Source organism: Chelonoidis abingdonii, chromosome 1, assembly GCF_003597395.2.
Source record: "Chelonoidis abingdonii isolate Lonesome George chromosome 1, CheloAbing_2.0, whole genome shotgun sequence".
In the NCBI taxonomy this organism is placed as follows: Eukaryota; Metazoa; Chordata; order Testudines; family Testudinidae; genus Chelonoidis; species Chelonoidis abingdonii.
The window spans coordinates 316,840,495-316,867,112 of record NC_133769.1 but is presented as its reverse complement, the minus strand read 5'-3'; the positions used below and the strand labels follow the sequence as shown (position 1 = coordinate 316,867,112).

Genomic DNA, 26,618 nt, shown 5'->3' with positions numbered 1-26,618 from the left:
TTTTGTTTATCCCCCAAGGGACATTATGAAAGATGATCAAAGTGGTTTTTTTTTTAAACTGGGAAATATTGCTCAGGATTAAGGATATTAAGGATTAAAAGATTTCAGAAAATGCAGAAAGAGTTGGGGTTGCTGCATAGAGTTTGGATTTGAAGTACGATTTTCATTCTGGGTTTAAAACAGTCTCCTTGATCTAGTTTGCAGAGTAGAATTCACAGGGTATACTCCAGAAGCAAAATAAAAGTTTAAGATCGCAAGTTTTGAAGTAACTCATTCTGTAGAGAATACGAATCAGATCAACAGGCTGGGAGGATGACAAACTATGATTTAATCTTCTTGCCTCTTGAGGAAAGAGATTCTAACTGACACAAGCTGGGTGAGCAAGCCAACATCAGTTATTCCGTTACAGACATTGAAAACGCTCCATATGACTAAGTCTCTAACTATCTAGCAGGAGCAAATGATAGAAGAAGAAGATGTTAAGATCAATTCTTCCTGATGGTAAAGAGTCATTCTTCTGAACGGGGTATTTGATTATCTTTTTCTTGAGGCCCAACTGAGGGCTTGCCATCCACACAAATGCTGAGTTTGCATCAAGCTGGAGTGTAAGTTTACCACATATTAGCCTGCCATGCATTAGGTGCTCATGAAGACAAGCCCTGAGATCATGCACGATCTTTGCTTGCAACAAGAACAGTAGGAGAATAAGTGATAGTGTATAAATGCCCTTACCATTAAGGGAGGCAGAGCTTTTAAGACACTTTTATAAAAGGGAGGTTTCTTCACAGCCACTTGCGTGGGAGACCAGCATCTCCTCCAAAAACTTAAAATTTTCCTTCATGTTGGAGCAGAAAGTTTGTTTTTGGAGGGAAGAGTCCCTTGGCTTCTAAGGGACCTGAAATAGCCCTGAAGATTTGGAGGGAGCAATGGAATGAGAGGTACTCTTCAAAGACAGCTTTCCCAACTTCAGGCCAAGATTTGGGGAAGGGGTTGCAGAGTGGGAGCACAAGAAAAAAAATACAACATGATTTTGTTTTAAGTGCCACCATTTCCTAAGGAAGTACGCAATCTGGCAATGGTGATTAAAATCAATCTCCGCGAGGCATAATCTGTCATCTTATTTAAAGGTTCTGCTTATAAATTTAAACTTCTAAGCTGAAAAGTTATAAAATTTGAAAATAGCCACTTGTGTTACTTCTAGGAGCAAAAGGAGAGAAGTTTATCATCCACTTCGTTTTACTTTGTGACAAATGGCTGAATGATTCTAATTAACTTTTAGCCAGAAGTTAAGTTAAATGGAAACAGAACAGTATTTCATCTCAGCCACCAGTCTTTGAGCTGTTTTTCACCAGCTCTGGTGGAAAATCTGTCCCTCTACTGATTTTGACAGTAATGTAGCCTCTCTATATACCAACATCCTCCTTACAATGCACTACCCCGTTCACCAAAATGCCAGGCATATTACTGGAATCAGTCTCATTTTAAAAGTGCATGCAGAGAGATTATTTTAACACATTTCCTTGATTTCTGAAAGTAGAATTCCTTCCCTGCCCTATACCAATGTATTTGAAATAGTCTGGACTTTGAGTCAAAAGTTAGTCCAAAATAACTATTTCCCAGAAATTTTGTTCTATATTTTAGAACATAACTGCTTCTTTCTGAACCATTAGCAATCAGATATTCCTCTGAATGCCTGACTAATTCAGATGTTGGAGGAATATTATAAAAAATCTGTATGCTATGTGATTTTTGCTGTTGCTGCTAGTATATGACGCTGGTACTGTCAGAGCATTTAAAGGGCCAACACATGGAAAAAATAGCCTGATAGAATAGAATTTGTGTGTAGATGTAGCCCTATACCAACAAACCCAATAACATATAAGCCACAATTTTCTTTCTTTACAATAAACAACATATGTCCTCCTAGAGGATCCAAGTGCCCTGTCAATTATTTAGAATTACAAATGCAAAACACACTTCTATCAGCTCCCTGTTTCACACAGGCAGGAGGAAAAATACCAACACTCCATTATGCTGGTAAGTATATTAACTCTGTCCCTCTCCTTAAAGGCCAGGCAAAACAAGTGCAGTGTGCACTGAAAGACAAGTGCAAGTGGAAACTAAATCAGACTGGAGGGAAGGCTTCCATGAAGCCTGTACAGAGAACACCCTATCAGCCCCCCGCCCCATTCTTTATTAGATTAATGAGGATTTAGCATCAGCACTTCTGCTGATTGCAGCTATAGCAGAATATAATGGGGAGATGCAGTCTGAGGCAGGCTGTTCCCAGGTCATTTTATTCTTTAGAAGTCAAAGCAAGCACCTTAAAACCTATCAGAGAGCTCAAAGGTAAACAGGGCAGATCCCAAAGCACGGGGGCCATGTGCTCTCTATAGGACACCATGCTTACCAAGGCGGCGAGTTAACTTTGACACTTGTTTCAGCTTCCAAATCAATGTTAAGATATGTCCCCTTGTAAAGCACATGGCAAAAGGTCTGACCATGAAATGTCAAAGCTACAGATAACAGTACCAAGATTCTCATTTGGAAGAATGACAGAATGCCTCTGATCACTGCTGCCACCTGAGCGCCTAAAAACAGCTCTTAGTCTAGTCAGACCCCCAAGTAACACTTTCCATAATAATTACAATCAAATGGCAACAGCGGGGCCCCTTTGATCCACATGGCAGTTCTCTCCTTCAATATTCTGCTCTCTTTACAAGCACGGGGATATCTCAGAAGTTACTGAAAGGCAAATGGACCCATTCACGCTGCCGTAAATCAGAACAGACTCCACGGAAGGAAGTTCTCTCTCAAAGGAGAATTACACCTGCGTAACATTGAATTACCAAGGGGGTAACCAGGACCAGTCTTTGTACAGTGCTATATATTGCATATAAAGAGCTAACTGTATGAGTTGAGATGCACCATATGGATCTGAGAGTAACTTTACGCCCATTTGCTGTGTTCCCAGACCAATTTAGCACAAGTGATTAATAATTTGATCAAAGCTGGTAAATTAAAAACTTGTTATTGGACAAGTAAACCCATACAATTTGTTTAGTTGCTGAATTCCTCTAAACTCAGCTCAAGTTTATATAGCAGTTAGTTTAAAATTTGTCATGGGTCTTCTGTTTTCTGCACTAGAGCGGTCAGTGTCATTAGTAGCTAGGATCAATGTTAATCTGTCATTTAGCAAATGCTAATTAAAAATCTCAGCACAGTAATACATACATACTTCTTAGAAGGGAAGTATTTCAATGGGAAAATTTATTTATATGTACTTACTGAGATTGAACCATTGTCTAGACCTACGGACAGCCTTCTTGTTTCCAGGTTAAAAGACATGCATGAACATGGAGCTGAAAAAAATGAACATGTTGATGAAGTTAACAAAACCATGATTCTCATTGATCTTGAAGCTCTGGAGTCCCTATCTAGCTAACATACTTATAAGGCTATTCTTTATTTTACCCCTTATGATAGAAAAGCATAAACACACTCTTCCTGCAATGCTATTTGGTAAACTCTGTTACATCAAATAAAAGCGTAGCTATACAACTACTCCTTACTTCATGATCCACTTTCCCCATCTCAGTTAAATTATTTAAACAGAAAATGTTACACAAGAGCAGTTGTGAGGTCACAGACCCCTCAAAGAATATTAAAGACATTTCAGTTTTAAAGTTTTTGTGGATTTAACAGAATGATTCAAGTTAATTTTCTACATTTTCTGATTATTTTATAGCTGAAAATAATAATATTTCTAAGGTTTACATCCCATCAGTTTAAATTCTTGAAATAGGAAACGCCTATGGACTGAAATGTCATTGAGTTTCAACAAAATTAAAGACAGATAGTCCATAATGAAACTACAGTTGTCAGTCATCTCTATTATAATTAGATTACATTGTAACAAATGACTAAAAGTATGTTCAAAACAATATTCTGTTTAACACCCTAGAAACACATTGCCCTACACAACTACCACACTACAAATTTTCAGGATATGCTCTTGCAGCTTGCTTTGTAAAAAGTGTCCTAGGCTCTTTTGAGAATCTGGTGATGTTAACATGTTGGTGTAGAGTCAGAATTTTCTACTAAGAATTACAGTTATGTTTGCTCTCTGTTTATAGACAGACTTCTTAATCCAATTTAGGTGTGTAATGATAGTTTTGGAGTTTTTGCCTCTTAATACTGTAGCTGAAGTCTCAATCAAGTTTCTGCAGGAGAGGTTCAACATTACAACTGGCAATTTTAGCAGTGGGGCCAGGAATTCTTTCTCCTTCCGATTTTTACCATTAATCTTAATCTTAACATATTGATTGCAGGAATAAAGAACTAAAGATTTTTAGTACTGCTTTTCACTGGATTTTTCTGTTCTGTTTTTGTAGCCCTCCCCCGACCCCTTCTAGATATGTGCACTTGCTTTTATAAATAGTGAATACCTTATATATTTTCAACTTGTTTTCTCAACAGTTTTAAACAAACACTGTAGATTGGTATCAAAACATCTATCAATCCAGTAGAGCCTCCATGTTCTTTATTTTGTGGCATAACCAGATGAAGACAAGATAATACAAAAAAGTTTGTGTTGGACATTTAACTGAAATTTCACCACCACACGGAGATTAGGATTGCATTGATTTATTTATTGAGGGACGAATACAGAATAATTTATGGCAACAGAAACTCAAAGAGCACAACAGTCAATCAAGCAGATCAAGAGTGGCTCTGATTACTTGTTTTTTCACTTTATGTTTTGGAATGTCTAACTTGCTTCTAAACGGACCAGAGAAAAGGCTTCAGTTAAAAAAGGAAGCTGTTGCAATGAAAAGTATTTTGTGCTGCTACTAACATCACCAGAGATTATTAAAGTGAAACTGGTGAATAGAAAAGTTTACTTTTCACCATTTACTTAGTGGATTTAAAGCAATTTCAGAGCAGTGAAACTAAACTGGTCAGTTTCACCTTCTGTTAAGAGGTCATTTCAACTGCTGGTACTTGGCACAAGGCTGTTATGCTTGGGTTTCTAACATTGCAGGGCAGTATTTAAGGCAAATGATTATTCTTTAAAAAAAAACAACAACACTGTATCATACCAGACTATACAAAATCCCTAAAATACCACCCCCACCCTACATTTTCAGTCCAGTGCTAGATAGTATCTAATCTAAAGAACCTCTACTACCATTGCAAATACCATTAATAGTTCACAGAAAATCAGATTTTTACAAATCACTGTCAGTGACGGGGTCCAATAAATTAGTTATTTTTCAAATCATGTTTTTTCCAAAAACACACAAACAAATGGGTCAGTAATGGAGCTGACAAAAAAATTTTTTTTTAAAAGAAGCTTTTGCGTAAAAATATTCAAAAGCACTTAAACAACATAGGCCAGTATAACTATTTCTATTAGAGTCCCGTCCCCCCTCAAACCACAATAGTTATACTAGTAACATCCCTAGTGTAAATGCAGTTATTTCTGTTTACAAAGATGCCATACATCTTATTCCCTCTCTCATATAAAGCACCTTTTTACTGGCTTATTTACGTTCACCGTAGGTGGCTGAACTGCTTTAATTGTACCAGTAGAGTTAAAGTGATACTGCTTGTGTGTAGACAAGCCCTTTCGTGCTTACTTCCCATTGAAACTACCTAAGTCTCATTGACTTAAGTGCTTTGAAAATAGAACTTAAGCTGGTAAAACATTTAAAGGCTTGTGAAAATTTTACCCACAGGACTAGGCATTTTCATTAAGCCCCTCTGCTTTAGTCTTATTAAGGGATGTTCTTCAGAATGGAATGATCCAGCAACCCTTCTGCCGCCAAAAAGACTTGAGGTGGTGTGTTTTGTTCATTTACTTACAAATATGACAAGTGACTCGCCCTTAATGCACTCAGTTTCACCTTCTCAAACTGAATTACAAAGGAATTAACAAGTTATATATTCTATATTCCCCCTATGGTACATTCCTCTCTGCTACAATGAAGTATATGCTGTTACTTTACACCAGTGGTCTCCAACCTTTTTACACACAAGATCACTTTTTGAATTTCAGTGCAACCCAGTATATACCCATCCCCAAAGCACCACTCCTTCCCCAAAGCCCTGCACACGCACTCCATCCACGCCTCCCTCCTTAGCTCGCTCTTCTCCACCCTCACTCACTTTCAGCTCTGGGAGGGAGTTGGGGTGCAGGAGGGGGTTTGAGGTGCAGGCTGGGGGTTGGAGCGTGGGCTCCTGCCGGGTGGCATTTACCTCAGGCGGCTCCTGGTTGGAGGCACAGGGAGGCTAAGGCAGGCTTCTTGCTTAGCCCCGGCCCCACGCCGTTCCTGGAAGCGGCCAGCATGGCCCCGTGGCCCTAATGGGGAGGGGGGAGGCGCAACATGGCTCTGTGCACTGCTTCTGCCTGCAATCACCGCCCCCACAACTCTCATTGGCCGCAGTTCCCCATTCCCGGCAAATGGGAGCTGTGCGGATGGTGCTTGCTGGCAGGAGCAGCACGTGGAGAACCCTGCCCCCACAGGGGCATGCTGGCCGCTTCCACGAGTGGCATGGGGCCAGGACAGGCAGGGAGCCTGCCTCAGCCCTGCTGTGCCGCCAGACTTTTAGCGGCCGGAGATCGTGATTGACTGGCAGAAGCTCCAGGATTGACCATTCGATTGTGATCTATGGTTTGGGGACCACTGCTTTACATAATTATCATCTCTACGAGTCCCTTGAGATGGGATACAACCAATACTGATATTATTTAAAAGTGACCATTTTTATGCCCAATGTATATCCTGATTTACAATGTATTTCACTCTCCCCAAAAATCACAGTAGTTTGTATTGAAACTATTAAGACTAACATTAGGCAGGCAGAGCAGGCTACCTCCTCGTGCATAACTGAAACTCCACCCTCCTCTATTACAGTATTCCATTCTACACTCTTTTAGCGTATTTCTCTTTGCTAGACTGTTTCTCTTTCATAATCTTAAGGCCATTTACAGGAAAAAGTAAGGTTAAACAGTGCTCGAATGCTTAACACTAACAAAGCCCTCGTGAATGTGCATGAGGAGGATGAGCTGCCTGTAGTTATCTTTTAGAGACCCATTGTAAAGAATGCTGCTGCTAAGCCAACTAACATGTATTGAACATGAGAACTATATTAACTTGTTTTTCAGTTCATCCCTGTTAGCCATATAGATCAGCAGTGCCTTTTCTTTGTCTGTTTCCCCAGAAGTAATAATCTATCAAGCATGAGGAGGGTGCTGTTTCAACAACTAAAATCATCAACAAAAGTATATCCCATCTGCTAAAGAATTCAAAAGTTTCATTCCAGGGCTCTCTCTCCTTTTGTTCTCGTTCCATATTCGGATATCCATTAAATGACCTATTTCAACGCAAGGCCGGCAGAAATTCAAACAGCTGACATCTGGCTCAGTCCTGTAGCTCTCCCTTCATTCTCCCTTTTCCTCACCCAGACACTCCCAGCGTACTAACAAGTAACAAGCACAAATAAGAATCCTGTACATCTGTGTTTTGAATAGTGGTGCCAAAGTGACGTATGCATGTGATGCTACTGGGATGGCTATGCTTGGGAACAGGGACTGCAGCACATTCTGGTAGCAAAGAAACATCTTTTCCCCCACCTACAGCCCTATCAAGTCTTTTTAGACAGTCACTGCTCCAGTGCTGCTTTCTTCTGGCCAGGAGCGGCTCTACACATTTCGCCACCCCAAGCATGGCGGCATGCCGCGGGGGGCTGTCATAAGTAGATAGGTAAGGTAAGGGTTAATTTTCTTTTGCCTGTAAAGGGTGAACAAAGGGAACCAAACACCTGACCAGAGGACCAATCCAGCAAGAACGTATTTTTTAAAGTCAGGCGGAATGTTTACTCTAGGTCTTTGTTTTTCCCAGCTATGGAGGAAACATTCTTTCTGATAACTCCTATTTCTTCTAATATTTTCTACAAAGTGTGAGTACAAAGCCACAAGAAAATAGGCTGTTATATGCTTTGGTTGTATACAGGTGTTTGATGCTGCGATTTAAAGGGGCTATTTAAATCAGACTGTTTATTCATATTTTCTTATAAGCAAGGCCTGTATTGATCTCTTAATGCAGTATTATATTGTTTTGTATTTTCTTTCTTTATATAAAGTTCTTTTTAAACTGGCTGAGTTTTGGTTCCTCAGTAAGCTACAGGAAGGGGGGGTGGAAATCTCTTTATATTAGCTTTCTAGATTGAATGCATCCCTCAGGGAGAGGTATTCCCTCTGTTTTCGTTCAAGGAGTTAATACTGCATCGCCCAGCTCACCCAGGAAAAGCGTAGGCCAGAACGAGGAGACAAGGGGGAAGAGCTTGTTTTCCCGTTGAGATAGGGAGACCCAGGGGTTCTGGGTCTTGGGGGTCCCCCAGGGAAAGGTTGGGGTGACTCGGGGTAACTAGCAACCCTAAATAGTCCTAGTTGGTGGCAGCGAGATAAAATCCAAGCTGGGTATAAGCTTGGGGGGAGGTTCAGATAAACACTCAGATGTTGAACTCTAAGTCCAGATTTGAGACAAACGTTTACCACAGGGGCGCTCTGCATCGCCGGTCCCGTGGCTCCAGTGGACCTCCCGCAGGCGGACCCTCCACAGACATACCGCCAAAGGCTGCCTGCCTGCCGCCCTCCCGGCGACTAGCAGAGTGCCTCCTGCGGCATGCCGCCTCAAGCATGCGCTTGGCATGCTGGGGCCTGGAGCCACCCCTGCTTCTGGCTAGAGAAGCTAAAAGAAACTTGTGAAGAACACAGCAATGCCACTCCACACTCAGGTAGCAAGGTCACTTCTGATGTAAGAGGTGTGTTGGCAGTGGTAGTGACAATCATTCATGTCCCATCCAATAGCTTTCAGAAACAATGATATAGAAAAGTCACAATGTGTGTCAATTCCGCCGGCAACACCTCACAGCCGTAGGATTATATTTGTATGCACTTAGAAAGAAATGATAGAACAGCAGGACTCATGTTCGATAGTTCTAAAGTTTTCCAAGATATTGGGCGAGGGGGATGGTCCAAGATATTCCTCAAAATTGGGTGTAGGGGTGAGGCTGACAGGCCAGCTCAAGTCAGAGCAATAGGCCAATTCTCTTGCGTGAGATTATCAAAGAAACTTTAAGTGTACTAATTCACTTGATTGTTAATATATTTCAAAAGAAATGCAAAGGATATGGTCTTCATTTATCTAGCAATTGTTGATTGCTCTCTATTTACATTATGGGTATCCCTGTACTTAATTAACCCTAGATCAAAAATTGTGATAATACTTAGATAAGAATGTTCTTGATGTGTAAACTTAATGAAAATTAATGAAGGATTGTTCCAAGCTATCTCATTGTGCTTACATTACGTTTACTCATCACATGAGAATGGAGCATTGGAAACATAAAAGATCGCTAACTTCAAAGCAGGCATTGCTGTGTTTGACAATGGAAATTCAAAGACTTTGTTTATTATTAAATCAGCAAAAGGAAAGTTCATGCTGTGAATGAAAACACCTGCCAGATTGCTTTCCCTAGAAACACTATCAGAATGGATTCAATGATGGATCTTGCATCTCTGAACTGTTTTGGATGCTAACAGGGTGGAATACTGATCAAGAGGACAAAGATCCCTAGAATTACTCTGGGTAACCCTGAGGAATTTTTGGAAATTTAGCAGATTACTGAAACGTTAATAATTGTAGACTTATAAACTTTGACTCATCTGTTAATGTATTTTACCTGCTTTAACCTCTCAATAACTCATTTCCTTTTTTAAAAAAACTAATAAACCTGTAGTTGTTTACTAGAGAAACTGGCTGCCAGCACTGTCTTTGGTGTGATATCAAGAGTATCCATTGACCTGGGATAAGTGACGGACCCTTTGGGGTTGGGAGTAAATTAATGAGATGTGATATTTGGTATAGTGACCAGTATCGCAAAGTCCAGTTTGTCTGGGTGGCAAGGTAGGCTGAAGAGTCCTAAAGCAGGGGTGGGCAAACTTTTTGGCCTGAGGGCCACATCGGGGTTCCGAAACTGTATGGAGGGCTGGTGTAGTGTATTGAATTTCTCCCTGTAGGAATGTGCTAATTACGGTGTACTGCTTACGGCAGCCAGTCCTGGTGCTCTGAGCAGCATGGTAAGGGGGCGGAGAGGGGGAGGTTGGATAAGGGGCAGGAGTCCGGAGGGGCAGTTGGATAGGAGTGGGAATCCCAGGGGACCTGTCAGGGGGCGGGGGCGTGGATTGGGGTCGGGGCAGTCAGGGGACAGGAGGGTTTGGATGAGGGGGAGATCCCGGGGGAGGGGTTGTCCCGGGAGGAGGCAGTCAGGGGACAAGGAGCCAGGGGGGTTGAATGGGTCGGAGGTTCTGAGGGGGGCTGGGAGGGGGCAGAGGCCAGGCTGTTTGGGGAGGTACAGCTTTCCCTACCCAGGGTGTAGTGTATTAAATTGCTCCCCGTAGGAATGTGCCACTTATGGTGTAGTACTTCTACCTGCCAGTCATGGTGCTCTGTAAGTAGCACATTCCTACAGGGAGCAATTTAATACACTACACGCTGGCAGCTCTTGCAGCCTCGCTGCCAGAGCGCTGGCAGCACGGCGGGCTGAGGCTGCGGGGGAGGGGAGACAGCAGGACAGGAGTCGGGGGTTAGCCTCCCTGACTGGGAGTTCAGTGGATAGTCCCGCAGGCCGGATGTGGCCCTTAGTTTGCCCACCTCTGACCTAAAGGGAATGTTTGGGATTAAATGGTAAGACTAACAGATTGATCAGGAGTGCACATTTGGTGAATCTAGTTGTAGACTATACCACCAGCTTGGCGTGTAGGCCCTAGCAGTCTGACCTGAAACTGGGACTCACAACTGGAAGTCATTTTAGACAGTGTGACAAGTGGTGTAGGCGGCAGGATTCACATGCCACAGGTCAACTGAGCTTACAGATCAGAACAGGGGGACAGAGGGAAATCTAAAATTTCCCTGCTCAGAACTCATTTGAGACAGAATTAATAAGATGCCCCAATGTTTTCTCATGACCCCTGCTGTTTGCAGAGACACAATCTGTTGTGTGCATCATTTATAAACTTCCCTCTACAACTAGTGCAATCCTTCTCTAGAAGGTAGCTAAGAGTTGCCACACTGAAGACTACCACTGACCTGTAAGTCCAGTATCCTGCAGTAGCCAACACCAGGTTCTTGCCCAGTAAGCATTTTAAAGGTTTAGTGCTATAGGAGAAAGGGGTGAAATCTGAAATGTTCTTACTTGAGACTCCTCAGCCTTGACTCACCCCTTTAATGGCAGGATTTGAGGCTGGACTGAGTTTCCTGGCTTTTGGTGATTTGCATTACATTTGGATATAAAAGTGTTCAAGCATTCACTGATCACTTGACTCAGTGATTCTAGTTTCCCCTTGCTGCACTTTCACTTCCCCTCTCCAGCATTCTGTTAATGACCCTCAGGACTTTGTCCTTCATCCACCACTCTTTTTCCCTTACACACAGACCTTCCCCTCTACTCCCGAATACTCCCCCATTCTTCACTCATCTTCAACTGTCTTTCCCACTTCCATAACTGGATATCGCACCCTCAGGTTGCCCCTCTCTTCTAATGGAGCCAAAATTCCACTAGCCTCCCCCACTGCTCCAGCTCAGAAACTTGGTGTCTCTCACCCTTTTTCTCCTCCTTCCATTGCCCACTTCCATTTCTGATCTTCCTCTACATCATCTATGGAACCCACACTCTTCTCCATTCCCTACTGCTTAACTTTGATAAATGCTATGGTCATCTCCTCCCATAATTTTTGTAACATTCTCCTCTCTGGCTTCCCTTAAATTCCACCTTCCTGTCCGTCCAGGACGCCTAGTTAAAAATAAGCACTCTTTTCCCCTCTGTTCTGATCAAATCACCGCCTTCTTTAAATCCCATTACTGATTTTCCTGATTTCCCCTTAATTTCAAGACTCTGTAAACTCCATTCCTGTCTATAATTCTGTTCATTCTTTTCTGCTTTCATTCTTTAGTTAGCTCATTGATGGTGGATGGACGTGCTTGACATCTCTGGATGCTGCTGCTGTGACAGAGTGGTCACATCACTTACCCAGCATCTAATTAATTGTTTATGCCATCAGAATCCATATGCCAGAAGATTGAGCTCATCTCAAATTGCCATCCAATCCAGCCCCAATGCATTCTCTTCTCCCACTCTCCTCTTTGTATCTTCATTGATGCCACCTCTTTGGGGATATCCTCCCTCTTCTCACATATCAGACAATCCTCTCTTCTAGACCCTCTCTCAACAAAAAAGAGACACCACTTCCTCCGCAGAACTTCCAACACGACTTTCAATTCATACCGGTGCATCATGAATCTGAACTAGATTGCAATCTCTTCAGGTAGGGACTTTGCCTTTTGCTTTTAGAAAGAAATCACTACTACTAACACTTGAGCTAGTAATAGAAAACAAAGGAGAAATTTTTACAAATTATCAAATAATTTATATTTAAAAAATATAGGGGATTTTTTATTGGTTCATAACTTGGTAAACAAGCTTCAGAGAACCTAGACATTTAACTTAAGCACAGTATCTAGCATACAATTGTGAGCTCCCCAAAAGGTCACGAGCTCAGAGGGATGTGTCCAGGCCTAGAGAAATCAGTTGGCAAATACACAGTAAAGAATGAACATCCCAAAATACTTACATGGCATTGCATGATATATGCTAGGCCAATATTGTCCACTCTCTCTCTTCAGCCACACACGGACAGTTCTGTAGAGGAAAAATAAGTCAGTCATTCATATTAATACTCACTTGAAAATTAATGAGAGTTACTAGACAAATAGCCTTTGAAACTAAAATATTTTGCTCAGAAAACAAAATACAAGAATCCCTTTGATTCCCTACTAGTCTGCCTCAGTCACTAACTGTATCTAGGGATAAGGTGACAGTTAATTCTCTATGCCCATCCCAATCCTTGGCATCTCTGCCGAATGCCCCATAATAACTGAAACTATCTGGCATGGGCAGTAGCAATTTTGATGTTGACTTTTGCCACTAAGAAGTGGACTAAGGCCACCAACACATTTCATCTAATCCATCAGACATTCATTAAGATAGCAATGACAACTAATTACTAGTAACATGAACCACATTCTAATCAAAAGGGCTCCTGAAAGAGAGACCAAAGACCGATGTCCCTCCAGCTCATGGCTGAAACTGGAGGCTGGATGGTTGTGGTGGAAGAGACTATAGTGGCGCTGCTCTACCCCTTTGGTGGAAAAGCAGAATTCAGCCACAGTACTGTCAATCTGCCACCTCTTACCAGCTGTAAAATTAATGTAAAGAGTTCATTTAGCAGGGTTGAACATGTTGTATGGAGATGGAGACAGTTACATTGATTTTAGTCCAACATTATTTGAATTTTTATCTACCGTAGTCATAGTTATTCATCCTTTAGAATACTTAGACATTTCATAATATGCAAATAGAGTGGCTCTACCTGAATTAGAGAATTTCTTATTCAAACGTTGGGAGTGGTTCACAGAACTCTAGTGCCCCTCGGATTCATAAAAATCTATAACTCTCTGAATTATCTGACTTGGGACATTATACAAATATACTTAACTGAAATGCCTCTTATATAGCTCTTGGGAACATGTGCCACTCAGAAAAGGATACCTGAGATGGTTTGTTAGTATCAATACTGGAAGACTTATAGTTTGGACTATTTAAAAGACATGCATTTGGTTAAAATTACCTTTTTAGGTTTAATTGCTATTTATAGATAAGTGAAGGGTTAGATACACCTTGGCGGATTTTAAGGAAAACAATCAAATTTGTCTTGAGACTGCAGTCTATCATGAGAACCAATACTGTCACATTGGTTCCTTGTACTCCTCCATCCCTCTAGCCATATCCATCTGTTGTGTCTTGTCTCACATCCACTCTCTCCATTGTAAAAGCAGCTCCCATTTTGGTGTGTTTGTGCCAGATGAGTTCAGCACACAGCTCTGGGAATGTGGCCTTCTGCATCCAAAAGCTATGCCTCCACCACTGGTCATCCCAGGTTTGCATCACAATCTGATCCCACCGTTTGGTGCTTGCTGCATGGACCCAGAACTGCCAGTGGTCACCTGCAGCAGCTGGCCAAGTTTCATTCAATAGCCAAATCATCCACTTCCCCTTAGTATTTACATTTGTAGTGTCGGGCAGCTGGCCACACTGTGGTAGCTATGGTTCCCCAAATACAGAATAAATCAGTCATCCTGTTTTTAAAGCAGCCACAAGAGCTCTGCTAATCTGTTCAGCATGCTTATTTGCCAGTGAGGTGGTGGACAGACTGAAAACTGTCATGAGAAAAACAGCAGATATCAAGATGGACCAAAGGGAATTGTGGGAACTTGACCCAGAGATGAAAGTAAGTCGGTACGGTCTGGAATACCGGCAAGAGCCAGTACGCTGTGCCAGACTGGACCAGCTTCCGTGGCGGTGACTTAAAGAGCCCGGAGCTCTAGCCGCTGCAGGGAGCCCTGGGCCCTTTAAAGCACTGCCGGAGCTCCAGCAGCCAGGCTTGGGCGGGGGTTTAAATGGCCCAGTGGTCCTGCCACTGCAGGCCCTTTAAATCCCCACTGGAGCTCTGGCATTAGGCAGTTGGGCTCCTGCGGTGATTTAAAGGGCCCAGAGCTCTGCGGTGGGCAGAGCCTTGGGAACTTTAATTCGCCCCTGAGCTCCCAGCTGCCTCTGCAGCTGGGAGCTCTGGGGTGTTTTAAAGGCGTTGGAGCTCCCAGCCACAGACAGAGCCCTTAAATCTTAAAAGGTCCTGTCTCTTCCAGTTGAGGCCAGGCCCCAGCTCAGGACTTCAGCATACTGGTAAGTCCTTTAAGTTACTTTCACCCCTGACTTGACCCCAAACTCCCACAACTCCTTGAGAACATTGGTTTCCCTCAATATCACCATGTGTTCCAGCAAACATTTCCCACAAAGTAAGTGTGCCAGATGGCGGTGATGGGGATAACGGGATGCCTTCCCACTGTGCTGCACAGCTGCTGTGGATACAACCTGGCACTATGGGAACCCACTGCACCAGCAAAGGCAGTCAAATGTAAACATACCTTCACCGAAATAGCTATGCCAGCTGCTATATGCTGGCAGAACTGTTACTGGTAAAGCTTTGTGGCATAGACATGGTGTTAGATTTAAGCTCCTTGTGGTAGAAACCTTCTTTTTGCTGTGTTATTACGGTGTCTAGCAAAATGGGATCCTTGTCTGTGGCTAGGGTTCCTCAGCACTATGGTAAATACAAATTATTAACATTAACTGGAACTGGCTTTATTTCATGGTCTCCTCTTAATAAATGTTTTAGTAGACTTGCACACACAATATTCAGTATACAGAAATGGGTACAAACCACCAAAGTAGCAGCTATTAATTGTCAGTACAGAAACCCAACAGGTATGCTAGGGTAATGTAAATGTAAACAATCACAAATAAGGTCAATATGCCATCGTGATGACTGCAGACAGATTTTTGTGGAGGACATTAGGCTAGCTAGTTTAGCAACATTATTAGAGTCTAATAAATGGTACATAAGTGGTCACACAGCGATCTCCTAGCACTCCATCAGCACTGAGGTGAGCAAACTCCAATCCTCCCTGCTCCTTGGAGTTGTGGCAGCATTCCAGGTTTGCTTCCTAAATCGCTTGCCTTTAAGCATACTACTTCTTCCTCATTAAAACAAACTCCTTGCTTTTCTCTGGGAGAGAGTTAAAGCAAAGCCTTCAAGCAAGCTGAGAGATGTAGTGTTTTTCCCTCTTCTGAGCAAGGAGAATGTAAAACTCAAACAGGCAGCGAACGTTGTCACTGGTTTCCCTTCCTCTTCAGAGAAGAGAAGTCTTCAAAAAAGCAGCAAACAGACCAGTGTCAAAACACACACGAATAAAAGGCTTACACTGATCTTAGTAGTGTTAGCTCTGAGGAGCAGACTTTTTGTAGTATAGCATTTGAGCTGCTCAACCACTCCCAGACCCAAGAACTAGCCTTCCACTTTTGATGCACCAGGCTCGTTTCCCAGGAGGCCAATGTGTTCTCTCTCTTTCTAGGCCCTGCTAGATAATCTGTGGCCTGTAATCCATTCAGTCTAGGGTGACCAAATGGCAAATGTGAAAAATCGGGACGGGGATGGGGGGGGGGGGTAATAGGAGCCTATATAAGAAAAAGGCCCAAAAACTGGGACAGTCCCTATAAAAGCAGGACATCAGGTCACTCTAATTCAGTCTGCTGGCCCCTCCACCACACACGTATGGCATATTTTTGTTAAATTTCAGGTCCGTATGTTTGTGACAAGAAAGTCACATACTTTGCAGTACTATCACAACAGCATGGGAACATAAAGCTTCTACCAGCCTGCAGCAAGAGAAAGACAAGTAGCAATCAAAAGCTGCCAAGATCTAGCTCATCTGGAAATTCACTGACTGCCAGCAACTAGGTGGCTATGTTCAAATGAATTTTTTAACCTAGTCTTCTTTGAATTTGCTTTTATTGTCCCCCAAAATATTTTTATTTTGGGATAGTCCCTGTAGTGAGGCGGTGTGGCTCTCCTCCTCCACAGGGAGGGTTGAACCCCGTCAATCATCCCCCAGGGCGGGACCGCTGGGCGGAAGTCCCACCCCTCAAAGGGTCAGGCGACGACCGGGAAGGATAAAAGCTGGGCCTCAGCCTTCAGTCAGGCCCCAGCCGCCACCGGGAGCAGACGTGCCTGCCGGCTCTCCTCACTGGGAGACTGTTGAGGCCCGAGGCCGGTACCAGGAGCTGCCAGAGCTACCCCGTCCTTGCTACCGCCCGAAGCCGTCGGACAGACCTGGCCCACTTCCTGAGTACTCCAGACCTGCGCCAGTCCTGACTGGGAGGAGCCCATGGTGCTGGCGACCCTGCGGACCAGGTAGGAAACGAGGGGGAATTGGAAGTAGCCCGGGGCAGCTGATACGTAAGGCTGCAGAGGCCCGGCCCTTGACCGTTGTGTTGATCGGTCAGGTCACCACTGATCACTCTGTCAGTGTGTGTTCGGTTCGATCCCCTGACTGCCCTGCGGCGACAGCCTACTAGGGCCCTGGGCTGGAACGCAGAGGAGTGGGTGGCCTGCGTTCCCCTGCCACTTGTAGCCGGTGGCGAATCCCCTTCGCTCCCGACCTAACGAGGCCAGTGTTGATTTGTTACTGCTCTGCCCTTGCCCAAGGGCCAGAGCGTTGGTACTGTGTTGGTCCCGCCGACCCAAGGCTGGCCCCTATGACTGTCACTGCTCTGCCCTGCCCCAGAAGGGTAGAGCTATTGTACTGTGTTTGGTGCCGCCTGCATCAAGGCTGGGCCTCTACTGACTTTACCTGTGCTCAGTCTCTCCATAGGACTGAACGTTCCCGGACGGTGGGTCGCAGGTCAAGGAGCCGACCGCGGAGGACAGGACAGGCCGGTGTGGCTCCCTCTCCACAGGAGGGTTGAGCCGGCAACCCTCGTCACAACGGTACCAGAGAGTGGGGAGATCGAACCCTAGCCCCTGTGAGAAAGGGCTGGTAGGGGGCGCTAGATAGTCAGCGTTCCCGAACCAAGCAGGATCTTGGAACAGCTGTTCCAATTCCTGGCCGAAGCCAGAGGCGGAGCAAGCGCGCAATGCTGCGGAGCGGCCTGTCGGTTGAGCACAGCAAAACGCGGTCCGCTCCTCCAGCAGCGCGACGCAGCAGGCCGCCCAGTGGCTGGAGCAGCAACAGCGCTATCCAACAAATGGGGGGCCAATACAGACGCTTTTCGGGCTGCCCCCGACCGCCGAGGGCACGGAGAGGACACCTGAGGTCCCCGGTGCCGCACCCTGCGCTCGACAGAATGGGGCCGGGGGACGACCCGGAGGCTTTCTTGTACATTGGCGGTGGTCTAGTCCAGGGTGGGCGCCTGGGCTCAATGGCCACTGTCCTGGCCCCTACCTGACCGGGTAGCTCAGCTGGCCTACCGCGGGCTGTCGGCGGAGGATGCCCGCGCACACCGGGGAAGCCGGCCGATCTCGACCGCGTGGACGTCGTCCGGCGAAACGTTCAACAACGGTTCCGTGAGCCAGACGTACCCAACCCGCGCCGCAATTTTTCTAATAAGTCCCTCGATTGCCCGCCAAGTCTGAAGAAGCCATGTTGTCCGCTGGCTGCGCTCCAAACCCGTACGCGGGAGGAAGTAAGGAGCAATGATTCTCGAGCAGTTCGTGCACTCCGCTTGCCCGAGGACGGGCCTGAGTCCTCCGCACCGGCCCGCCACGCCGGGGGCCGCAGTCTCCTGGATGGAGGACTCTGCTGTCTGCAGGCTCGGTGGGTCCCGCTTTCGGGCCCCCACTCGGTACCGACCAAACCCGTGCAGGAAGGAGGGGGTTCACCCGTCGGGACCACGGGGCCCAGTCAACGGACGGTGGCCCGAACCGGCCCTCGACCATAATTCAGAGCCTGACCCCGCCCTCGGCTCGGTGCCTCCTTCGGGGCCGCAAGCCCTCGACTGACGGGCCGAAGCCTCCGGCCACTGCGTGGGCGCTCGGATAATAGGACCCTGCTCTGGTGTGGGAAGGCCAGACCACTACACGGGACTGCCCCGTGAGGAGTGTGACTATGGCAAGTTATCCGAGGGTCAATGTCGGGACTCCCGACCCCAGCTCCCCTAAGCTCACGATTCCGGTGGTCGTTGGAGGGCCCAGCCACTGACGGCCCTGGTGGACTCCAGCTGTGGGCAAACGTTGGTCTGTCAGGCCCTGGGCCCGCCGATCGACCCCAGTCTGGAACCCATTCACCTCCAGTGCATCCACGGAGACGTTCACCCATACCCGAGTGCTCGGGCCCGACTAACTGTCAATGGCCTGACCTGGTCGCTGATTGTCGGGGTGGCCCCCCGTCTGGCCTACCCAGTCATTTTGGGGTGCGACTGGCCCGCCTTCGAGGGACTCCTTCGATCCATACCGGCCCTGGCGGCTGAGCCCCCGGAACCTCCGGAGAAGACTGAGGAGGGCCCCCGGGAAACCGGAACGGAAACCTCAGAAGCTGAGGCTCCGACTGAAGGAGACCCCCCCGCGCCCCGCTTCAACAAGGACTTTTGTCAGTACCAGCGGGCCGACCCCTCGCTCTGACAGGCCTATGAGCAACTTGCGGCCATTGATGGGTCGGTCATCGACTCGGGCCGGGCTACGCAGTGGCCCCACTTCGAGCTCTGGCGGGACAGACTTTACCGGGTTGAGCGGGACCCCCGCACATAAGAGCCTCGAACCCAGCTTCTGGTGCCCCGATGCCATCGTCGGGCTGTAATGAGCTTGGCCCACGACATACCGGCGGCGGGGCACTTGGGGCATGAGAAGACCCTGGCACGGATTCTGGCCCGGTTCTATTGGCCAGGGATAGACGGGGACGTGCAGCGGTATTGTAGCTCCTGCCCGGGGTGTCAACTGGCTGCCCCATCCCGGACACCCAAGGCACCCTGGGTCCCGATGCCCCTGATTGATACGCCGTTCGAGCGCGTCGCCATGGACCTGGTGGGCCCGCTGCCACGAAGCACGACGGGGTTTCAGTATGTCCTGGTCCTGATCGACTATGCCACCCGATTCCCGGAGGCCATCCCACTGCGGAGCATCACGGCCCTAACTATTGCGGGCGAGTTAGTGAAGGTGTTTTCCCGCGTGGGGTTGCCCAAGGAGATTCTGACGGACCAGGGCACGAACTTCACCTCCCGGCTACTGAACCAGGTCTGCCGACTCCTGGGGGTTAAGCAGCTCCGTACCTCTATCTACCACCCCCAGATGGACGGGCTGGTGGAGCGCTTCAATCGTACCCTCAAGGGTATGCTGAGACGGTTCCCGCCAGAAGACCTGCGTCATTGGGACCAACTCCTCCAGCCGCTACTCCTTGCTATCTGGGAGGTCCCGCAGGCTTCCACCAAGTTCTCCCCATTTGAACTCCTATATGGGTGGAGGCCACGGGGCCTCCTGGACCTAATGAAGGAGACGTGGGAACAATCGGCCTCCCTAACCCAGGGGCTTCTTCAATACGTCCTCCGGTTGCGGGAGCACCTAACGCAGGCAGGAACCCTGGCGAAGGAAAACCTCAAGGCGGCCCAGGGGAGGCAGGAGCGGAACTACAACCAGGGCATGCAACTGCGAGCATTTGCCCCCAGAGACCAGGTTCTCCTCCTCCTTCCCTCCAGCGAATCAGAGTTGTTGGCACATTGGCAAGGCCCCTACGAGGTGCTTCGAAGGGTGGGGCCCGTCAACTACGAGATTCGCCAGCCGGGTCGCCGCAAGGAGAGGTAGCTCTACCACGTCAACCTGCTGAAGCCGTGGCAGGACCGAGAGGGCTTATTGATTGACCCCTGCCCGCCAGAGTCAGAGCTAGGGCCGGAAGCGGCCCTGATGATGGGAGGACTGTGGCAGAGCTGCCCTAGGGAGCGCCCTGATGGAGAAGCAACTGAGAGCAGGCAAGTGTCTCTTGCGGGCTTTCGCCGACCTTCACGAGCATGGCTACCGGCTGCAACGGCCGCCGCCTCTCCCAGGTCCTCACCGAGCCCGGAAGTCATAAGGGGAAACGACCCGCCCATCCCAACCGAATGCGCCAGGAGGTATAGAGACGAGGTCCAGGGCAAATGTTAGCCTTAGGTCATGACCCGCATCCCGGAGCGAATGGCGCAGCCCAGGTGGTTCTATGGTACCAAAGCAGCGACAGCTCCCGTCGCTTTGTATTGACTTCGGAAGGGTGAACGCCATCTTCGTTTTTGACACCTACCCGATGCCGTGGAATCGACGAGTAGTTACTCGGCCGCCCCCTGGGTGAGGCCCCACTACATCCGACGCTGGACCTTAGTAAAGGGGTACTGGCAGATCCCCTCGACGAGGCGTCCAGGAAATAAGACCGCTTCGCTACTCATCTGGCTATACCATTTACCCGAATGCCTTCGGCCCTCCATGGCGCCCCGTGACCTTCAGCGGCTGATGGCATATTCCTGGTGCGGTTGCAAGAGGCGATTTCCGCCGCCTACACTGACGATGTTTGTGATCCACAGCGCTGTCTGGGACGACATCTGAATCAGGTCGCGGCGGGTCCTCCGCACCCTTCGAGAGGCGGGGCTTAACCGCGAACCCCAATAAGTGCCAGATAGCTTGGAGGAAACTAATTCTCAGGAATATGCCGTCGGCGGGGACGGAATAAAACCTCTTGTGGGGAAGTCCAGGCCTTGATGAGGGAGTGCCCCACCCTGACAACAAGCGGGCAGGTTACAAGCGCTTGCCTGGGCTCGTAGGGTACTACGGAGGTTTATTCACAATTTGCCTCGATTGCCGCACCCTTGACCGGGTGTTGACGAAGAACAGGCCCTCGAGCCGTTTGCACTGAGACCCCGGAGTGTGACACAGCGTTTAACACGCTCCGCAACTGCCTGTGCCAGGAGCCTGTTCTTTACAGTCCCGACTTTGATAACCCTTCATCCTTCGACGGATGCGTCTAATGTGGGTCTTTAGGGGCTGTCTATCGCAGAAAGGAGACTGAGGAGATCATCCCGTCTATTACATGAGCCGAAAGCTAGTTCCCCGGAGCGGAATTACGCCACCGTGGAGAGGAGCCCTCGCCGTCCAACTGGGCCTGCGTGGATCTCTCGGTTCTTCCTGCTGTGTGGCCCGTTTATTCTGGTCACGAACCACGCCCCACTCCAGTGACTCATGAGGTATGAGGACAATAATTGCCCATATTATTGACTTGTATTGGCTTCTGCAGCCCTATGCGTTTCCACACATCCGCCATCAGGCCGGCAAGGACCACGCACGTGGACTCTCCGGCCATCGAGGAGATGGAACGCGCCTCGAGCCCCGAAAACCAAAAGTGGGATCCGGCGGACTGGGGCTGGGGGGTTTTTTTTTTATGTTTTGTAGCGAGGCGGTAGTGGCTCCCCTCATCCACAGGAGGTTGAGCCCGTCAATCTTCCCCCAGGGACGGGACGCTGGGCAGAAAGTTCCCGCCCCTCAAAGGGCTTCCAGGCGACGAAACCCAGGACGGATTAAAAAGCCGAGCCTCAGCTTCAGTCAGGCCCAGCCCGATGCCAGGAGCAGACGTGACTGCCAGGCTCTCCTCACTGGTGAGACAGTTGAGGCCTGAGGGCCGGTTACCAGGAGCTGGCCAGAGCTACCCGCAGCCGCTACGACGAGGACATAGCTGCCAGAGCTACCCCATCCTTGCATACTTGCACCGAGGAGCCGTCGGACCCAAGACCTGGGCCACACTTCCCATGAGATAACTCCAAGACCTGGCTCGCCCAAAGCCCTGACTGGAGGAGCCCATGTGGCTGGGCGACCCTGCGGACCAGGTAGGAAACGAGAGGGAATTGGAAGTAAGCCGAGACGGGCAGCTGACTACAGGCAGGCTGCAGAGCGGCCCGAGACCTATGCACCGTGTGTGTCCGGTCAGAGCACCACTGATCACTCTGTCAGTGTGTTTCGGTTTCGGATCCCCACTGACTGCCACTAGCAGTGAACAGCCGCTACTAGGCCCTGGGTGGAACGCAGAGAGTGGGTACGCCTGCGTTCCCCCTGGGCACTTGTAAGCCGGTGGCAGAATTCCCCTCGCCTCGGCCTAACGATGCCAATGTGATTGCTACTGCTCTTGCCCTGCCCCAGAAGGGCCAGAGCATTATTTGATACTGTGTTTGGGGCCCGCCCGACCCAAGGGCTGGGCCCCTCTACCTTTGTCATTGCTCTGCCCCGCCACAAAGGGCCAGAGCTCAGAGAAACTGCAACTGTATTTGCTGGTGCCCCGCCCGACCCAAGGGCTGGGCCCCTATTGACTCTGTCACTGCTCTGCCCTGCCCCAGAAGGGCCAGAGCTTATTGTACTGTGTTTGGTGCCCACCTGCATCAAAGGCTGGGCTCCTACTGACTTTACCTGTGCTCAGTCCTCTCCATAGGGATCGAACGTTCCCGGACGGTGGGCCGCGGGTCCAAGGAGCCAGACCCGCGGAGGACAGGACAGGGCCGGTGTGGCTCCCCTCCTCCACAGGGAGGGTAGAGCCCCGGCAACCCTCGTCACAGTCCCCCATATATCTAGAAGTACCAGTTTTACCACTACTGTCCTAGCAGAGGACTGTCTGTCATACCCTATTCCGCAAGGATTTTTAAGTGGAAAGTCCTATAGGAGATAGTGTATTCTACAATTCAGATTATTAGACCAGATGGACACTTTGAATGGGGTCCGGCAAACTTCCCTTCTCAATGTCCAGCATCAGATCAGGCAGCAAAAAACTAAGTTCACATTTAATCTAAATTATTCTTTACATTTTTGTTTGCACTTTAAAAAGAATTCTATTAGTTAGAGAGCTCCTGAATAATGAAATCCTGGCAGTTTAATATCCTTTGAATAGGAGACTGCACTCAGTCTACCTCTGTCTAGTAGAAAACACTGCAATGAACTCAGATCTTGGGGGCTGCGTTTCCTTGCTGAAAAACTACATTTTCTTTAATCAGTACTACCCTGAAGAGTACTGGAGCCTTATTAAAAACTTCATTAATAATAATCTCCAGTAGATGGTTTATCTACAATATTTATATTTACATTGACACTGCCCATTTCTGAATGGAACAGAAATGAAGCAGGGCCCCTTAATTTTTACTTTATCATTTGCTTACAAAGAACTCAGGCAGCAGAATAAATATTTAGCATCAAGAACTTAGAGCATAGTAGGAGCCAAACTATCCCCTGTAAGTGACTTTCAGCCTACATTCTGCACATTTTTGTACGCCTCTTGGTACAACACAGTCCGCCACAAATTAAACCCAGAATTTTTAAAACCTAGTAAGAAAGCAAAACACAAATGTAGTTTAAATGCATTTATTATGGAAATAGAGCAGAGTACATCTGCTTGTTGCTTAGTTACTGAAGTATAACAGAGAACCCACCCACATCAAAGTCCATTCTTCAGCTGTTCTAGAATGCAAGCCACATTACCATGGAAATGAACTGTCCCTTTGAAAGGGAAGTTATATTTTGCTGCCTGTGAAGTGATTTAAAAAGAACTTTGAGAATACTCGATGACTCAATGGATACTTTTCTAGTTCTTTCCTGACAGATCTTTGTGCATTCTATAGATTGAAAAACTGCATAAAATGAACAATTATGCCACTCAAAGGAATGAGACTGCACTCTTTCTATATTAAAAGGATACAAAATCTTACTACTTCATTTTAACACAGCTTTTTAAGTACAAAATTGTTCAAGTTTCTATGCAGGAGTGTGTGTGCATGCATCCAACTAGTCTGTTTGACTAGATTACGAAATAAAGTGAGTCAAGAAGTTACATTGACCACTAAGACATTTTTCCCAGATGTCAAATCCTAATTTTTAAGTGTGTATATGTTAAAGGGAGTCAGAGCAATGCTTGGCACCTGGTGCAATGCAAGCAGGCAAAACACAAAACTCCTTAGGTATCTTTGCCAGTCACTTCTGTTCTGACCTGCAAGATCTTGTAAGCTCAATGGCTGGTAAGCAGGTGGTGCATCAATCCTCTGAGAGGCAAAACCCCGCCTGTGTGTGACTGGGTTATCCTCAACATCCTGCATGATCGCATTTTGGGAAATGGCAGATACTATTCTTGAGTGTAATGTATCTAACCATATCGAAAGCATCTAAGCATTGTCTCAGTTGTGTGCACTTTAACATCTTGGACTCTGTTGTAAGATTCCAATAATGGCAAATATTTACTATGAAGGGATACAGTACGACATGGACTTCTGAGTTGCTTGTGGCATCTGTACAGGTGCCATGTTCACTGGGTGACTAAGTATGTTGTGTGGTAAGTACTACCTCAATGATAATTTTCTGGGGTGTTTTAAGCTTTGGTTTGTTTTCTTCTAACACTTTTAATTAATGAGATAAGGTGGCCCATCTTAACTGTGCATTTACTGTGTTCTCTACTCCCTTAAGTTCCCTCCATCTCTGGAGATATTTAAGAGCAGGTTAGATAAATGTCTATCAGGGATGGTCTAGACAGTATTTGGTCCTGCCATGAGGGCAGGGGACTGGACTCGATGACCTCTCGAGGTCTCGTCTAGTCCTAGAATCTATGAATCTCCTCCCTCCAAAAAATGTTTGAGTCTGGTGTGTTGAAGTCTCATTCTGTGGAGTTACAGGGTGAAGGAGCTGTTATGAGAGAGTAACTTAAGGTTTTTTGCAACTGAACATCTACAAAGTCAAACTTTCCTGAGGAACTGCCCGGGAAAGTGTATCCTCACCCTCACCCCCAGAAAAAAAGAAAGAGAGAGAGGGAGAGAGAAGATTATAGCCCAGATAGGAGGAAGTTTGAAAAAAATGGGTGGCTTTCCTGTAAATTAACAAAAAACACACACCACCTTCCAGTCTAGCTTCCTCAGTATGTCTGGATAGTTGTCCGTCATGGAGAGTTGCATTTTCCTAGTAGTTGTAAAATATTCACCTAAACTAGGGGCAGTCAGCATCACTGCCCAAACACTTGTGAATTTATTTTTAATTTGTATTGCAGTAGCACCCAAGGAGCTCAGTCATGCACCACGGTCCCACTGTCCCAAGGACTGTAAAAAACATGAGATGTCAGTCCATGCCCCAAATAATTTACAATCTAAGATCACAGGTACTTACCCTTTAAGTTTCCAGTGCTGGCTGGATTTAATTTTTAACAAATGCCTCATCCTCTAAGCATTGTATCAGATATCAACAAATTAGTTATCAATCCCCTCTGAAGATAAGGTGACGCAGAAAGTATGTGGATTTTCTGGAGATTCTTACATACCTTCCTTTCCTACATGCTAATCAGAATTCCACTCTAACAACCCCACTTACTCTAGAGATCTGTCTCACCATGAATTTCGTGCAAATAGTGAACATAAGAATGGCCATACTGAGTCAGACCAAAGGTTCATCTAGCCCAGCATCCCTTCTTCTGGCAGTGGCCGATGCCAGGCATTTCGGAGGGAATGAACAGAACAGGTAATCATCAAGTGATCCATCCTTTCTGGCCCATTCCCAGCTTCTGGAAAACAGAGGCAAGGGACACCATCCCTACCCATCCTTGCTAATAGCCACTGATGGACCTATCCTCCATGAATTTAGCTAGTTCTTTTTGAACCCTGTTACAGTCTTCACCTTCACAACATTCTCTGGCAAAGCATTCCACAGATTATCTTCACACAATGCATACCCAAAACTTCCTTTTGTTTTAAACCTGCTGCCTCTATCATACCCACCCCCTTAGTTGTCTCTTTCCCAAACTGAAAAATCCCAGTTTTATTAAACTACGGAAGCCATTCCATACCCTCAATTTTTGTTGCCCTTTTCTGTACCTTTGTCAATTCCAATATATCTTTTTTGAAATGGGGTGACCACATCTGCACGCAGTATTCAATAGGTGGGCGTACCATGGATTTACAGAGAGACAATGATACTTTCTGTCTTATTATCTATCCCTTTCCTAACAATTCCCAACATTTGGTTCACTTTTTTAACTGCCGCTGCACATTGAGTGGATGTTTTCAGAGAACTATCCACAATGACTCCACAATCAGCTAATTTAGACCCAATCATTTTATATGTATACTCGGGATTATGGCTT

At 46.8% G+C, this 26,618-nt stretch overlaps 1 protein-coding gene across 1 annotated transcript in view; it reads right to left on the bottom strand.

The window, feature by feature from the left end:
* Positions 1–26,618, bottom strand: part of WDFY2 (WD repeat and FYVE domain containing 2) — a 138,003-nt gene that overhangs the window by 49,375 nt on the left and 62,010 nt on the right. The window contains exons 2-3 of the mRNA XM_032778302.2: positions 12,698–12,765; positions 3,289–3,362 (exon numbers count right to left, since the gene is read on the bottom strand). Of these exons, the coding sequence (XP_032634193.1) occupies positions 3,289–3,362; positions 12,698–12,765 (142 nt within the window). The remainder of the gene's footprint in view (positions 1–3,288; positions 3,363–12,697; positions 12,766–26,618) is intronic.